Source organism: Rhincodon typus, chromosome 35 (genome assembly GCF_021869965.1).
Source record: "Rhincodon typus isolate 14 chromosome 35, sRhiTyp1.1, whole genome shotgun sequence".
Lineage (NCBI taxonomy): Eukaryota > Metazoa > Chordata > Chondrichthyes > Orectolobiformes > Rhincodontidae > Rhincodon > Rhincodon typus.
Genome location: NC_063366.1, coordinates 19972758 through 19990173, shown reverse-complemented (window position 1 = coordinate 19990173; position 17416 = coordinate 19972758). Strand labels below are relative to the sequence as shown.

The 17416-nt window shown below is 42.1% G+C and overlaps 1 protein-coding gene across 1 annotated transcript in view; it reads left to right on the top strand.

The window, feature by feature from the left end:
• The first annotated feature begins 4575 nt into the window (after nucleotides 1–4575).
• The window catches only part of LOC109920963 (zinc-binding protein A33-like), a 34062-nt gene continuing 21221 nt past the window's right edge, over nucleotides 4576–17416 (top strand). The window contains exons 1-7 of the mRNA XM_048616665.1: nucleotides 4576–5175; nucleotides 5255–5350; nucleotides 5442–5675; nucleotides 7235–7257; nucleotides 8370–8485; nucleotides 14532–15075; nucleotides 16457–16571. Of these exons, the coding sequence (XP_048472622.1) occupies nucleotides 4765–5175; nucleotides 5255–5350; nucleotides 5442–5675; nucleotides 7235–7257; nucleotides 8370–8485; nucleotides 14532–15075; nucleotides 16457–16571 (1539 nt within the window). The 5' untranslated portion in view covers nucleotides 4576–4764. The remainder of the gene's footprint in view (nucleotides 5176–5254; nucleotides 5351–5441; nucleotides 5676–7234; nucleotides 7258–8369; nucleotides 8486–14531; nucleotides 15076–16456; nucleotides 16572–17416) is intronic.

Genomic DNA, 17416 nt, shown 5'->3' with positions numbered 1-17416 from the left:
AATTTTGTCCGAGGTTCCACATGATTTATTCCCATCTCTTTCACATTCAGATATAACTTTGAAATTTCTTCATCATACTCGCGATGGGACAGAGTCAGAAACACTCCAGTCCGAGGAAGCAAACTCTCAGTATCTGCAAAGCTTCTTAAGGATTGTAAGTTTCAGTTCCTGCTACCCCAGACATCAAGAAAGTTCGGAATACCTCAAAAGCCACCTCAGGAGTAATGGTGTTATGTGCGCACGCGGGGAAGAAGTCCTCTGTCAACAATCAATTGCAAAGGATGAGTGAGGAACTTTTTTTTAACTTATTCTTTTCTGGAATGTGGGAAGCACTGGCTGGGCATAAAATTTATTGCCCATCCCTAATTTCCCAGAGGGCAATTAAGAATCAACTACAGTGCCGTGAATCTAGAATCACATGTAGGTCAGAGCAGGAAAGAATGGCATTAATTGAATTCAAATTGCATTAACTGCCATGATGGAATTTGAACCTATGTCGTCAGTACATTAGCTGGGTGTCTGGTCCAGTGATATTACTATTGACCCACCATCTTCCCACTCAACATAATCGTGATCACTACAGAAAAATTACTATGAAAACGAATAACACCAAAGGCTGACTGAGCCCGAGGATACAATATTCTGTATATCAGGGTCTTAAAGGAAATGGCTGAAAAGTTGTCATCTTCCAAAATTCCAAAGACTGTGTGTAAATTCGAAATGGATTGGAAGACCATGAATGAAACAACTACAAACGAAAAGAAGGAGACAGAATGCAGAAATGTATAAGCCAGCTAGTCTAACATCTGTTGTTCGGAAAATGCACGAACTGATTATGAAAGAGGTAGTTGCAGGATATTCTGAAGAAAAAGCAAGATGATACAAAACCAGTGTAATATACACCAGTGAGACGGACATTGACGTTTGTGAGGACAGCGTGAAACAGGCTGATATGCTCGAACAGGTTGATGTTAGGAAGGAGGATGTGCTAAAAATTTCGAAAAATACATGAGGGTCGATAAGTACCCTGGGCCACACGGGATACACACAAGATTTCTACGGGAAGCGAGGGAAGAAATTGCTGCCCTTTTGGCGTTGCTCTTTGCGTCCTCACTGTCCACTGGATTAGTACCAGATGATTGGAGGGTAACAAATGTTATTCCATTGTTCAAGAAAGGGAATAGGGATAATCCTGGAAATTACAGACCAGTCAGTCTTACTTCTGTGGTGGGCAAATTATTGAAGAGGATTCTGAGAGATACTATTTATGATTATTTGGAAAAGCATAGTTTGATTAGAAATAGTCAGCATGGCTTTGTGACGGGCAGGTCATGCCTCACAAGCCTTACTGAATTCTTTGAGGATGTGACAAAACACATGGATGAAGGTCGAGCAGTGGATGTGTCTTTGTGGATTTTAGCAAGGCATTTGATAAGGTTCCCCATAGTAGGCTCATTCAGAAAGTAAGGAGGCATGGGATTCAATGAAATTTGGCTGTCTGGATATAGAATTGGCTGTCCAATAGAAGACAGAGGGTAGAAGTAGATGGAAAGTATTCAGCTTTGAGCTCGGTGAACAGTGGTGTTCCACAAGGATCTGTTCTGGGACCTCTGCTCTTTGTGATCTTTATAAATGACTTGGATAAGGAACTGGAAGGATGGGTTACTAAGTTTGCCACACAGTTTGACGCAAAGTTTGGTGGAGTTGTGGATAGTGTGAAGGGCTGTTGTGGGGTGTAACGGGACATTGACAGAATGCAGAGCTGAGCAAAGAAAAAGGCAGATGGAATTCAACCCGGAAAAGTGTAAAGTGATTCATTTTGGAAGGTCGAATTTGAATGCAGAATACAGGGTTAATGGTAGGATTCTTGGTAGTGTGGAGGAACATAGGGATCTTGGGGTCCACGTCGTTAGATCTCTCAAAGTTGCTACCCAAGTTGATAGGGTTGTTAAGAAGGCGTATGGTGTGTTGGCTTTCATTGGCAGGGGAATTGAGTTTAAGAGCCGCAAGTTATGCTGCCGTTCTGTAAAACCCTGGTAAGACCACACTTGCAATATCGTTTCAGAGACAGTAGGAACTGCAGATGCTGGAGAATCTGAGATAATAATGTGTAGAGCTGGATGAACACAGCAGGCCAAGCAGCATCAGAGGAGCAGGAAAGCTGACGTTTCGGGCCTAGACCTTTCTTTAGAAATGGGGAAGGGGAAAGAGGCTCTGAAATAAATAGGGAGAGAGGGGGAGGCGGATAGAAGGTGGATAGAGGAGAAGATAGGAGGAGAGGAGACAGACAGGCCAAAGAGACGGGGATGGAGCCAGTAAAGGTGTGTAGGTGGGGAGTTAGGGAGGGGATAGGTCAGTCCAGGGAGGACGGACAGGTTAAGGGGGCGGGATGAGGCTAGCAGGTAAGAGATGGGGGTGGGGCTTGAGGAAGGGATAGGTGAGAGGAAAGACAGGTTAGGGAGGCGGGGACAAGCTGGGCTGGTTTTGGGATGCGGTAGGGGGAGGGGAGATTTTGAAGCTTGTGAAGTCCACATTGATACCATGGCACTAACTCCCCACCTACACTCATCTTTACTGGCTCCATCTCCGCCTCTTTGACCTGTCTGTCTCCTCTCCACCTATCTTCTCCTCTAACCATCTTCTATCCGCCTCCCCCTCTCTCCCTATTTATTTCAGAACCCCCCCTTCCCCTCCCCCATTTCTGAAGAAGTGTCTAGGCCCGAAACGTCAGCTTTCCTGATCCTCTGATGCTGCTTGGCCTGCTGTGTTCATCCAGCTCTACACCTTGTTATCTTGGAATATCGTGTTCAGTTCTGGTCCCCTCATTATAGGAAGGATATGAAAGCTTTAGAGAGGGCGCAGAGGAGATTTACTAGGATGCTGTCTCGAATGGAGGGCAGGTCTTATGAGGAAATGTTGAGGGAGCTACGGCTTTTCTCATTGGAGCCAAGAAGAATGAGAAGTGAATTAATAGAAGTGTACAAGGTGATGAGAGGCATAGGTAGAGTGGATATCCAGAGACTTGTTCCCAGCGCGGAAATCACTCTTACAAGGGGGCGTAATTTTAATGTGATTGGAGGAAGGTATGGGGAGATATCAGAGATAGGGTCTTTACATAGAAAGTGGTGGTTGCTTGGAATGCCGGCGGTGGTAGTAGATTCAAATACATCAGGACATTCAAGCGACTCTTGGATAGGCACATGGATGATAGCAAAATGCAGGGTATGCAGGGTTGCTTGATATTACAGTAGGATAATAGGTCGGCACAACATCGTGGGCCGAGGGGTCTGTACTGTGCTCTACTGCTCTATGTTCTATGTTCTTAAATGTTTAGTGAGATCTCATTTCATTTCTCTAAACTCGAAGGATATACCAGGCCCACTCAACCTGTCATCTGAATGCAATTTTCATCAGAACTTAGCGTCGTGAAAATTATTGTGTACACACTGAGGCAAGATTATCCTCGGATAGTTAAGGAGAGCAAAACTGTCCACTGTTCACCACGAGTGAACTCGACACGGTATTTTGTACTTACAATGGGACTTAATTATTCTCAAATTCGACTTCTTTTTGAAATAGAATCAGTAAAAGCGGTGATCTTGATCTGAAACGGTAACTCACTCTCCACAGAGGTTGTATGGTATACAAAAAGTGGTCATTTAGCCCATTGCATTTGCGAACATTCAAAGACATTCTTCATTTTTGAGCTTTCTGATGGTTATCTTTTCATGCAGAACGTCGCTTCTGTCCGCAGGTGGCAGCAGTCAATTGTGTCAATTGTGATTCAGTGGGAGCGGTCTAACTTCTTGAGGTAGGTCAGGGCATCGAGGCCGAGACAATGATACAGACGGACCGTGTTGTGCGGTGAGAAGAGGGGTTATTGCACTGTGAGATATGGCGTTTTCCAGATTAGTCTTTAAACTGTCACCGGTTGTGTTCTCTACCTTTCGTGTAGATGATAACATGACGTTATCCTAACCCGACAATGGGAATATCTTCCGTCTGTAATGACTTACATTTCTCCCTATACCAGCATCCTAAACCAGCTGCTCTTGTCACAATGCTCTAGGTGTCTGATGCACTTCTTACATTACAATAATCGTTACAATTCAGAAATGGTCACATGTTCTTTAAAACACCACGGGACAGTCCATTCTGAACGGCACTACATAAATGCAAAAATATCACTTCTTCTCCAAAGCAATTCCTGTATCTCTCATTTAAAAGGATTCGCCTGGACAATTGCGTTTGATGTTCACGGACTGCAAACATTTAGCAATTTCATTTTATGATTTCGGATTTCACAACGGATTGCAGCTCAGTGTGTGCGATCAGCTCCACGTTCAGTCTGCACCAAAGTTCAAGGAGAACTCATTCCCCGCCCATCTCCTCTGCGCTCCTTCGTGTTCTGCCTGGTTTAATCTTCAACATTTAAAGTTCATTTTACCTCTCTGCGAAAAGGTCGAGAGAACGGGGGGGGGGGGAGGTGGGGGGGGGGGGGGTTGTGGGGGATGGTGGGGGCGTGGAGTAGCCATTCTCTGAGTACTTCAGTGACATTCGTAGCGAAATCGACGAACAGAATGCGTTCACCAGCCGAGGAACATTCAAATTTCGAGGAGGATAATGTAGTAAAGCCTGCGAGTGACGCACACTGGTCTGACGAGTTTTTTTTTACATACGTCAGGGCAGTTCTTCAGTACGTCCAGTAAATTCGTTGCCAAGTTTCAGTGAAAACAGGTGGAATCAGGAAATACCGAATTGAAAATGGCTTCCGGGCGGCAGCTCCAGAGTTTGATAGATCAGACAATTTGTCCAATTTGTCTGGATTTCTTCACCGATCCGGTTACGCTGGGTTGTGGGCACAACTTCTGCCGCACCTGTATCATCCAGAGTTGGGAAAACAAGGAGATAAACTCCTGCCCGGAATGTAGAGCGGAGTTTCCAGAAAGAACCCTCAGCGTAAATCGGGCCTTGGCGAATCTGACCGAGGAGGCTCAAAAATTAAAGTTTATTCCGAAAGAAGAGGAAAGTAAAAATTATTGTGAGAAACATCAGGAAGATCTGAAACTATTTTGTGAAACCGACAAGAAATTGATATGTCTAAATTGTAAAATTTCGCAAGAGCACAAAGGGCACCGCTTCATCCCGATTAAACAAGTGTTTGAAATCTACAAGGTAAAGGGTGGATGTGAAAGTTTTATCACATTTTCACGATTTGACAATTTAATGATCTAATTCTTTTTCTAAATTTCAGGATCAGCTGAAATCTTCCTTAGATTCTCTCATAGAGAAGAAATCTGCGGTTCTAGAAAAGGAACTGAATCAGAAACAGAAGATTTCTGAAGTTAGGGTGAGCTCTCCATGTTCTAATTTTCTGGGTTCTCAGCAGTTCGTTTCCTTTATTGCGGGACATTAATGATGTTTCACGTTTCATTTGGTAGGAACAGGCGAGCAGTCTGCAGGCCCACATCACATCCGAGTTCACTAAAATGCACCAGATTCTCACTGAGAAAGAGCAGCGTTTACTCCGAGATCTCAGGGAAGACGAGAAGAGGATTCTAGACACAATGGAGAAAAATCTCCTGGAGATTCAGGACAAATTAAATTCAATTGAGGAGAAACTCTCAAAGATACAAAAGCAGATGAAGCAAAAAGACGAAGTGATATTTTTGCAGGTGAGGAAATATATTCCGGGTCAGTTCAGTGAAACTTCACTGATGATGACAAACGTTAATAGAACATTGATTGAAAGTTGATTGAAGTAGCACAACGGTAACATCTGGAAGTTCATCCCGCTCGGTACCAAACTAAAACGTTTTAATTGTAAAGACACCAATGTTTCCCTCAAACTGTCACCCATTTTGTGAGATATAAAACTGAAGTTCATGAATAAACAACCTACTATTCACCTACCTTAGGGATGCCTAATGTTGTCCCCTCGCATACTCTACCTGCACAACGAACGCTATTCTTTGAACACGGTTGGACATAAAAGTCTGCGCATTTCATCTAAATACGTACATTTATATAGCAGGTGATTCAATCTCTCGGAAGTTTCCAAAACATGCCAAAATAAATAATGTTAACTGTTAAATGAAGAGAAGACCAACTGACGTAAATAGAAGACGAATTAACTTGAACTTTCGACTCTCTGCACGATTCTGCTGTTCTCAATGAACTAATCGCTTCCACACTGCAGGTTCTTAGTAAAACTGGCAACTTCTCTGGAATGAATTGCCCTATTGATTCTGAGGAAGGGTCACCTGACCCGAATCGTTAACTCTGTTTTTTCTTCAAAGATGCTGCCAGACCTGCTGAGCTTTTCCAGCAACTTTGTTTTTGTTCCTATTGATTCTTGCTTAGTTATTATTTTCGTGTTACCAAGTCTAGTTACCTCCCAGTGCCATTATCTAGCAGATAGTCAAATGGAATTCTGCAAGTTTGGCATCAACTCACATGGGGAGGCGTTGGCCTAGTGGTGTTATCGCCAGACTATTAATCCAGAAACTCAAGTAATGGTCTGGGTGTAATTCCGCCACAGCGGTGGGTGGAAATTGAATTCAATAACATTCTGGAATTAAGAGTCTAATGATAACCATGAAGCTGTTGCCGAATGGTGGGGGGGGGGGGGGAAAAATAGCTGACGAAGGTCCGTTAGGGAAGGAAACTTTCTGGAGTACGTGTGACTCCATCACAAGGATTGTGAGTCTTCATTGCAATTACCCTCTGGGTGATTCGGGATGGGTTACAAACGACACCTTCTTCCTGTGCATGAATACAAAGAAATTCCATTGTAAACCAATTTCAGTTCCATGTGACATTAGGCCATAAGGTGGAGCAGCATGGTGGTCTCGTGAATAGTATGTTTGCCTCATTGCGCCACAGACCTGAGTTCGATTCCATCTTGGCTGACTGTGCGGAGTTTGCACGTTCTTCTTGCGTCTATGAAGACGTATGAGCGAAGTCAGGTTGATCATGGCTGATGTGGTTTTTAGCCCTACTTTCCTGCCCTCTCCCATGTTGAGCGTGTGTGGGTGCATCTGGAAGAGTGAGAGTCGCTGTGTCTGTGAGCAGAACTGATGATCAGTTCCAGTTTATTTTCCCTTTTCTCAACCTTCCTTCCAAAATGTATCACATTCCACTTCCGTTGTGTGCCTGGTTACTTCAGCAGCCTGTCTGTTTTCTCCTGAAATCTGTTATTTGATTCTGACTATTTCTAATTCATTTCTTTCAGGAATCAGCTTGTCGGAAAAGAAGGTAGGGCATGCTATTTACTGAAACTCTGCGCAATTTACTCAAAAACTCAGCGACGGATTATGATGGATTTATTTCTTGGTTATTACCGTCGTTTTAAAGACGTTTTGTTTATCAGTAACTCGATTTATGGGTCATACATGAATGACTTTTTATAATAAGGTGATGTTTACAGTGTTGAAACAGTATTAAATTTTATATCATGGTTCTACAACACTATAATCAACTATCAAATGCCGTAAATAATACAACCTGGTTCTGAGGCTGGAAGTCATCACTAATCTGATTTGGGCTAATTGTGTGGCTGTGATCTTTTCCTGACACTCACAGCGACACATGGCCGATGTTTCCAGGGAATGGCTATCTTCCTTCTCTGGCTCCGGACCAAGTCAAGACAGTCAGAGTTTAAGATGGAGTATTGGTTTGCGTTTTTATAATACTTGCTCAGTTTATAACCTTAAGAACACTACACAACAATATTTATATAGCATCTTTACGTTAATATGAGGTCGCAGGGCACTTCTCGGAAACACTTGAAATCAAAACATTAACCGAAATATTATTACAGATGACTCGCGTAGATTTTAGAAAATCTTATGTGATAAAACAGAAATAAAGAGATGGAGAGATTCAAGGAGGGAATTACGAAGCTAACGAACTCTGCAGCTGAAGATCAAACAGCAATGGGAAGCAACTGAAATCGGAGATGTTCAACACGACAGAAGAAAAAGAGTAAGATCCCCGGAGGATTGAACAGCCATCGTAACTTACATTTGTATATTAGGCAATGGAAATGCCTTCAGTCTTTGTGTTTGTTCACGTGCTCTGCTTATAATACAGCAAGCTCACGGGGGAAATATTAAACATCGTAGAGTGTGATGTCGGAGTGACTAATCAGTTATCAGGCTATAAACCCTTTCTCTTCACCTGGGTGCTTCCAAACTTTACCCTTCCGTTATCAAATAATTTTTGCTCCATTGTGCAAAGAAGATTAATATTCCATTTGTAACCACAGTGGCCGAAATGCAAAACTGCTGAAAGCTCGACCATTTAAATCACTTCTGAAATACTCAGAGAAAATGGAATTTGTAATATCATCTGTTTAATAATTACAGGATTAGTGATGAGCATCACCAACTCTCAAATGCGGATTTAGTCCTATCTCTTGGAAAGTATACCGGGCCTTTACAGTACATGACATGGAGAGAAATGATAAACGTCATTCACCCAGGTAAAATTTTGCATTCATATACCTGAGGATGAATCAGTTGTGTTGGGACGAAAAGTCACATTTTAAATGCTCGTATTACTTTTTATTAATTCCGAAAAACTCTCTCTTTTCATACTTTACTTAGGGAAATGGCTTTAAGCCTTCAACACTGAGTGTCACATCAGTGAAACGATCTGTCTAACACCAGGAATAGAGAAACGAGAACAAAAACTGCCTGTGAAGCTCAGAAGATCTGACAGCCTCTGCGGGTAGAAAGCAGGGTTAACGTTTCCAGTCCACTGACGCTTCATTGGAATGATATCGACAGACTTGAAACATTGATTCTGCTTTCATTCCACAGCTGCTGCCAGACCTGCTGAGTTTCACCAGCAAATTCTGTTTTTTATACCCCCTCAGGCCTCCAGCATGAGCAGTTCTTTGTTTATTTAAGAGGAATACAGAAACTGAAGTTTAGAATGAGACAGGACTGTATCCATCTGGACACACATTTACATGACATTTTTGTTATTTTTATCTCAAAACCATGTTTAGCATCAGATCCAATATAAGTGTAATCCTTTGGGAGTAATTGAGTAATTAGAGATAAGCTGTTGTAAGATTGAATTAATATGGAGCCATTGTTTAAGAAAAGCTGCCAGGAAAAGCCAGGGATCTGAAGGCCGGTGAAACTAACATCAGTTGTTGGAGGGGATTCTGAGAGAAAGGAAGTAAATACATTTGTAAAGACACCGACTGATTAGATAGTCAGCATGGTTTGAGCGTGGAAAATTACGTCTCACAAATTTGATTGAATTTTTTGAACAGGTGACCAAGGAGATAGATGAAGGCAGAGCAGTAAATATATTCTACATGGACATGAGCAAGGTCTTCGACAAGGTTCCAATGGTTGACTGTTTGATAAGGTTAGCTTATATGGGATCGGAGGAGAGCTAGCCAATTGGATACAAAATTGGTTTGAACGTAGGAGGCAAAGGGTGGTGGCAGGGGGTTGTTGTTTATTCCAGAGGTCTGTGATCAGTGGTGTGCCACAAGGATCAGTACTGAGTCCATTATTGATCGTCATTCATATAAACGAATTCGATTTGAATATAGGAAGCATGGATAGTAAGACTGTGGGTGCCACCAAATTTTGCGGCATAGTGAACAGTGAAGAAAGTTATCCACAACAGGGTAACAATCAAATGGGCCAGTTAGTCAAGGAATGGAAGATGCAATTTCAGGAACCCGGTTCAATTATACTCTCGGGCGACTGTCCGTGTGGAGTTTGCGCTTTCTCCCCGTATCTGCGTGGGTTTCCTCCGGGTGCTCCGGTTTCATCCCACAGTCCAAAGATGTGCAGGTTCGGTGAATTGGCCATGCTAAATTGTCCATAATGTTCAGGGATGTTCAGGTTAGGTGGGCTAGACATGGGAAAATGCAGGGGTAGTGTAATGGGTCTGGATGAGATGATCTTCGGAGGGACGGTATGGACTTGTTGGGCCGAATGGCCTGTTTCCACACTGTAGGGATTCTATGATTGCATGAATTGCCAGGCTTGCATTTTGACAAGACAAACCAGTATAAGACTTATACATTTAATAGTAGGGCCCTTGGGGAGGGTTGTCGAACAGAGATACTGGGGTGCAGGTACATTGTTCCTTGAAAATGGTAGACAAGGCTATTTGGCACACTTACCTTCATCGGTCAGAACATTGAGTACAGGATTTGGGACGTCATGTTACAACTGTACAAGGCAATGCTAAAGCCATATTTGGAATACTACGCACAATTCTGGTCACCCTGCTTTGGGAGGATGTTATTCATTTGGAAAGGGTGCAAAAATGGCTAACAAGGATGTGACCGAGACTGGAAGGTTTGAGTTACAAGGAGACACTGGAATAACTGGGACATTTTTCCTTACAGAGTAGAAGGTGGCCTGATGGAGGTTTATAAAATCTTGAAGAGTGTAGATAAGGTTGTTCCAGATATATCACCACAAGTTACTTTTAATTCGGCTTCTTATTCCGAAATCTCACACACAGTCAAGGACTGAAACAATAATTTAAACTTTATTGTCAATCAAAGTAAGTCCCTCAAAGTAAGCAAGTTAAGCCTCATAATTCAACTTGGCTATTTCCTGATGAATGGTGACATCTGGACAGACTTCAACCAACAGTGATCTGGTGCTGGGAAGAGTTCTGCAGTGTTGTTCTTTGAAGTGCAAAGGTGGCGCTCTGGCGTTCGATTTCGATGCACATTTTTGATCTTAGGTTTCTGATGTGATGTATTGTTGATTTCTTTCATTCGAGTTACTGCAGGTCTGCAGCCGGCATCCTTATGAAAAGGAGGGTTTTTTTTTGTTACTTGTCACATTTGGCCGTGAAGGTTTGTTCGAAGGCACAGCCTTCCTGTGGTTAACTTCTTACATTTTTCTGCAGGGCAGTCAGTTATCCTTATGACAATAAAGCGTCCAGTTTAACAAGCAGGTATCAAAGCCGTTTTGTTTACGTCATCTCAGCAAGACATGGCTAACTGCTTGAGTGTCTGTGTAACAACCTATCTTTGTTACTTAACAGTTTATTCCAGGCGCAATAGCTTTTTATTTGTTTATTCATTCTGTACGTGAACAGTTATTAAAGTTTTGAAATCTGTAATATCGCAAGGTGAATAACCAAGGTCTTTTCCCCAGGGTAAGGGAGGACAGAACTAGAAGGCATAGGATTAAGATGAGAGGGGAAAGATTTAGCAGGAACTTGAGGGGCAAATTTTACTCACAGATGCTGGTGTGTAAATGGAATGACCTGACAGAGGGAGTGGTAGAGGTGGGTACAATTACAACATTTAAAAGAAGTTTGGACGGGTATGTGGATACGAAAGGTTTAGAGGGCTGTGGGGAAAATGCAGGAAAATGGGTTTAGTTCAGTTCACGAAAACTGGTCGGGCATGGACAAGTTGGACCGAATGGCTTGTTTGTGCGCTGGCTGGTTTTATAACTCTATGACTGTAGTTAATAGGAGTGTGTCGGTATCTGTGACACTGTGCTGGATAAAGAAGGGTGTGCTGTGTCCTTATTGCAGTGTTCAAGGTTCAAACCAGGAGAGAGAAATAAGTATTCGTAGGTTGAATGCGGTTGCAGATTGGCCAACAGTAGAGAGATATCCATAAACGTCCATAATAAATGGTGATAACACGGTTTCCTGAAGGTGAGGCTTATGTTCGGAGCAATCTCATTAATCAAGCAGTGAACCGGCTGATCGGAATCTGAATTTGATCAGACGCTGGATTTTTCTTGAGGAATCAGCTTCAATGCAATATTCCCAGCCAGTTTGACACATGTTTGGAGTAGAGTGTGGGAAAGTGCTGAGTAGTTCTTGAGGAACTTGACAAAATTTCAGCCATCCGTTCTGCGTGAGGAGAACTATATTTTTTGGGATGTTTGGAATATGGGTGACAGGGGAAAGGGAAAGTACGGAGGCAATCAGCAGCAGTGAGAACTCTAAACTCACCTCCTAGTCACAGAGAAATTATTACAAAGAATATTAAGAAAAAAGTACACGTTCTATTTAACACCACCTCCCTGCCCAATGTATGGTCCAAATTGTTTCTGAACCAAAGAAGTATTTTTGGAATATCCACTGCCGTAATATCGGAAATGAGTGAACAGACTTACATACAGCAAAATCGGGGAAACAGCAATGTGTTTACAATGAAGTCACTCATTTTGTTGATGGTCTTTTTAGTACAAGTGTTGGGGAGGACAATTAGGTGACAAATACATGATGTTATTTATGTTGCTGTTTCCAGCAGTTCCTTGAAGGGAAAAAGACACAGAAATGACACTTACAGCTTGATCTGGTTCAGATATATGCAAACTAATGAGTAAATCTACCATCATAAACTACTCTAGACACTCCACAAGCAAGTCTCATTGCCTTCTGTTGTCGGGGATTCCTGAATGACGGCTGGCACACAGAACTGTATCTCAGTTTCCACGGCACCGGTCTTTGAATCCCGGTCCGGTGGAGAAGGTCCATAGCTCTGGTCCCGCAGAGCCAGTCTGGTGGGGAATATCCCACGAGTGATACAGAATCCCTGATGTTAATACTGTTATGGTTAAGCACTGGATCACCATTTCAGTACTTTCCTGGATATTCTATTGTGCATTCCATTGTGGCTCTGCGTTAACTACATATAAATGGTCCCTACAAACAATTAATGTCATGCAGTCATCTCCGAGCCAAAATAGGCTGTTTTTTACACCAGGCCTGTTTTTCACACACTTGTTCACTTTAATTCAATTACTTATTGTCATGTGCAACTAACGCTTAATGGTTAACCCTTAATGGTCTGGTTTGATATCATTTTTGAGCCTAACAGTGCGCTGATTGACTCTGTCTTCATAGTACAGTCTTGCCGTCCCAGTAATCAGACTGTAAAATCTTCTCCACATTTGCTCCATAGCAAGAACACCCATTCTCAAATAAGGAGACCAAAGCTGTCTACAGTAGTCGAGATGTAGTCTCTGTACAAGGCCCTATACAATTGGATTTAATTGTACATATAGTTTCCTCATCTAAATCGTTAATATTTACTGTGAATGGGGGTACCAAGCACTGATACCTGCAGTACCCCACTATTTATTGCCTGCATTTCGGAAAATGTACGATATGTTCCCATTCTGTTTCCCAATTGTCAAACAGTTGTCTCTGTACACTACACGCAAACACATGCACTTTAATTTTACACACTAAGCTCTTATGTGGAACCTTATCAAAAGTGTTCTGAAAATCTAAGGAAACAACATTAACTCTGCGAGTTATATCCTCAAGAATATCCAGCTGTCAAGCATAGCTTCCCATTTGTGATTCCCGACTGAGTCTATTCAATCCTGGCACTGCTTCCTAAGTGCTGTGCGATTAAATCTTTTACTTTGAGCTCGAGCTTTTCTCCATGATTGATGTCAGGCCGATTTTTAATTCCTTGTTTTCTTTTTCATTTGTTTTTTAATAATGTGGTTACACTAGCTACTCTCCAATACATAGAAACTATTCCAGAGTTTATACAATCTTGAAAGATAATGAACAATTCATCTATTATTTTGAAGGCCAATTCTTGATTGAGACCTAGGAATGTAATAGCCTTTAATCTAATTATTTTCCACAATACCGTTTCCTATGAAGCTTGGTTTCCTACAGTTCCTTCTTCTAGCTAAAACCTCTGTTCTATAACATTATTGGGATGCTATTTGTAATCTCCTTTGTGAAGTTGGAACAAAGTTTGTATCTAATCGGTCTGCCATCTCTTTTTTGCCCATTGTAACTTCCCTGGTTTCTGACTCTGAAGGAACTATATTTGCTTTCATTAACCTTTTTTTCTCTTAACATCCCTTTAGAGAATTTGACAATCAATTTGTAAGATCTCTGCAAGCTTACTCTCATATTCTATTCCCACCCTCTCCCAAGCTTATTCTTCTTTTGTTGAAATCTAAACTGCTCCCAAGCTTCAGATCTGTTGCTTCATTTTTGCTAATTTTATATGCCACTTCCTTACTTTAATACTATCCTTAATTTCCCTTAATAGCCTTGGTCGGCCCTCCTTTCCTGTTTTATTTTGATGGCAGACAGGAATGAACAATTGTTACTGTTCATCCACGCCCTCTTTAAATGCTCACCTTTGCCTCTCCATCCTCATTCATTAACATAACACTTGGCAATTTATCGTCAGCTGATGCCTCAAACCATTTTAGATTCCTTTATTTAGATTAGACATGAATTCCTTTTCGTAAACCCACACTGACTCTCTGTTAATCCTTCCATTCCCCTGCCTTGTCCTCCGTAGGTCCCACTCCTTTCCTCTTCACTCTCTGCTCTCATCACTCCCCCAGCATCTTTACTGAACCGTCCCCATCACTCACTCCCTCTTGCTCAGCCGGCTATGCCCCATTATTCCCTCCTCTTCCACATTATCCCCTCCCACATTCTTACAACACACTCCATGCCTCATTTTTTTAACTCACCACCCTCCCTTTCTCTGTCACTAACAGTGTTCGTTTTGTTTCCTCACCCAGTTCCAGCCTCTCTGACTCTGGATCCGAACACAGCGAATACCCAGCTCGTCCTGTCTGAGGACCGGACCAGTGTGAGTCTCGGAGACAAACCGCAGCCCCTCCCTGACTCCCCGGAGAGGTTTGATCCCTGGTTCTGTGTCCTCGGATCAGAGGGATTCACATCAGGGAGACATTACTGGGAGGTTCAGGTGGGGGAGAAGATCCGTTGGGCCCTGGGAGTGGCCCGGGAGTCTTTGGAGAGGAAAAGGGGAATCTACCCAAGCCCGGAATCCGGTCACTGGATTGTGAGGCTCAGTCCCGGAAGTGGTTATTTTGCCGCCACGATCCCCTCACGAACCCACCTCTCCCCTAGTGTACACCCCAAGAAGATCGGGGTTTTCCTGGACTATGAGGATGGACAGGTGTCATTTTACAATGCGAACGACATGTCCCATCTTCACACTTTCACCGACACTTTCACTGAGAAGATCTTTCCCTTCTTCTATACGGGACCAAACGTTGACGGGAAAAACTCGGGTCCGCTGACAATCTGCGGGATTAAAGGGCATTGACAGATCCATCCCATAATTTCACCCCGTCCCCCTATCTCCTGCCAACTGATGGGGGGAGGTCTCAGTCACAGGTGGAGAGAACACTCTGGAAATGGGATTCTTCAACAAAAAAAATTCAGAGAACCAAGGGCTTCGTTCATCAAAACTGAATTGACATCTTAATTGAACCCAAGAAGCATAAACTCAACACATATTTTTGTTTTACTGGGTATTACTGCACAGCTTTTACTTGTAGTGATACATTCCAAATTAATGGCAGATTTTAATTCACTTTGAAAGAGGAAACTATCTTGTACATTTATATGGGGTAAGACTGCAGTGAAGATTGATTTGTCAATCTCCAGAGAATATGACGTGTGAACTGTGCGGGTGCAAATGTCATTAACAGATAATGTTTAACAACATAAATCGAGTTCCCTTAGTGTACACCAGAGTGTTAGTAGAATTAGAGTTACGATTTGTCTCTGGTTTATTGATCTGTCAACCACCATCTACATCGGTGAAATTGTCCTAAAAACATAACGTAATTATCTGTTCTATTAAAACTGATATTAAAACACACTGTACAAGAAATTCTTTCTGTTTATCATCATCTTATACCACAATATAAATTCTTGGGATGTTGGTGACTTTGTGTGATCATTAATCAATTTCAAATGTCATTCTTCATCAAAAATAATCGGAGAACCAGAGTTCGTAATCATCAAAACTGAATTGGCTTCTTAATTAAATCCAAGAATTATAAATTCGACACTTTTTTTAATTAGATATTACTCCATACCTTCTGTATGTTTGCCATATATTCCAACTTCATCTGAATGATTTTAGGAGCCTCCAGACAGTTTGAATGGAATGACAGCTATCTGGAAACGTGACTAAACTTTACTCTGATATATGAGCTAACACCATCTTAGGTCAGGTCCTGAGATGGGCAGAGGGAACACATACCTGTTTCAGGTGGGAGCAACACAAGATCCTAAAATCAGAAGGAGCGCATCATCCACAGGCCTTTGTGACTGCAGAGGCACCTTGATTGAAACATTCAACTGCTGCCCGTCCAGTTCATTTAGCACCATTTCCTGCTGTCTTGCCACCACACCCCATTCTCGAATATTCTTTACATTGAAGCTTTCACGTCGTTAATTTTTGAAAGTTACTGTTATATCTTCCCTCGCCGCACTAGGAGGCTCCGCATTCATTACTGGCTGTGTGAAGCTCCCCATAAACCTCACTCTGCTTCTTTTGTAGCTACCTTACATTCTATCCTTCGGTTGGTGATCCGTTTACCACTGAAACAATCTCTCCTTATTTACTCTGTCAAATCCTTCATACTTTCCAAATTCCATTCGACCCTCCCATTAATTTTCCCTGTAGCGGTACTGACCATAATCCTCCAATATTCCTGAGACATAGGGTGTTTCATGAAGTCCGGAGGTGGATTATGATGGTGGATGTGAGCAGAAGGTGGAAAGATGAGGAGGCATTTGGGGTGAGTGGGAGAGATGGGAAATGATGAGAAGGGATTGCTGGGTATGGAAAATACAAGAGAGGGCTGAAAGCGGTGGGGGTAATGACAGTGCTGTTGAGGATTGGGAAGAAGGAAGAAAAGGAGTTGGAGTTAAGAATGATGATGAGTGTAGTGAGGAGCAATGTACTGTTTGCAATCCTGATGACTTACTAGACTGGCCAGTTTATTTTCATTAGTGTACAAGGCATCCGTATTCCTTTGTACAACAAATTTATGAGTAATACTGTGTCTTTCTGTTTTTTCACACCAACGAAAAAAACCTCATGTCCATCCATGTTACACTGTGTCTGTCATCAGTCTGGCCGCACACCACAATATCAAGGTCAACCTAAAGACTCGTCGCATCCTGCACATAACTCACAGCCCCTCCTCATTTTAATTGTCAGCAAACTTGGAATATTGTATTTGGCTCTTTCATCAAAGTGATTTATATATATATATATCCTGAATATCTGCGGCCAAAGTACTGATCCATGTGGTACACTGCTAGCGACCATCCACTAACCGGAAAAAGACCCATTTTTTCTATTTTTCTTTAATTGACCAGTTAACCAATTCTCAGTCCATTTTACAAAATTATCCCCAATCACACTTGCTATAATTTTAGCTACTAACTTCTTCTGTAAAGCCTTAATGAAAACTTTCCCAAAATCCAAATATACCATACCCCCATTCACACATATCACTTTGACTCGTCAAATTCTTTTTTAAAAATCCCAGTAAATTAGTTACGCATGAGTTGTCTGTTATAATCTCATGCTGATTTTGTCTAATTCTACAAATCATCTGCTATGATGTATTCTATG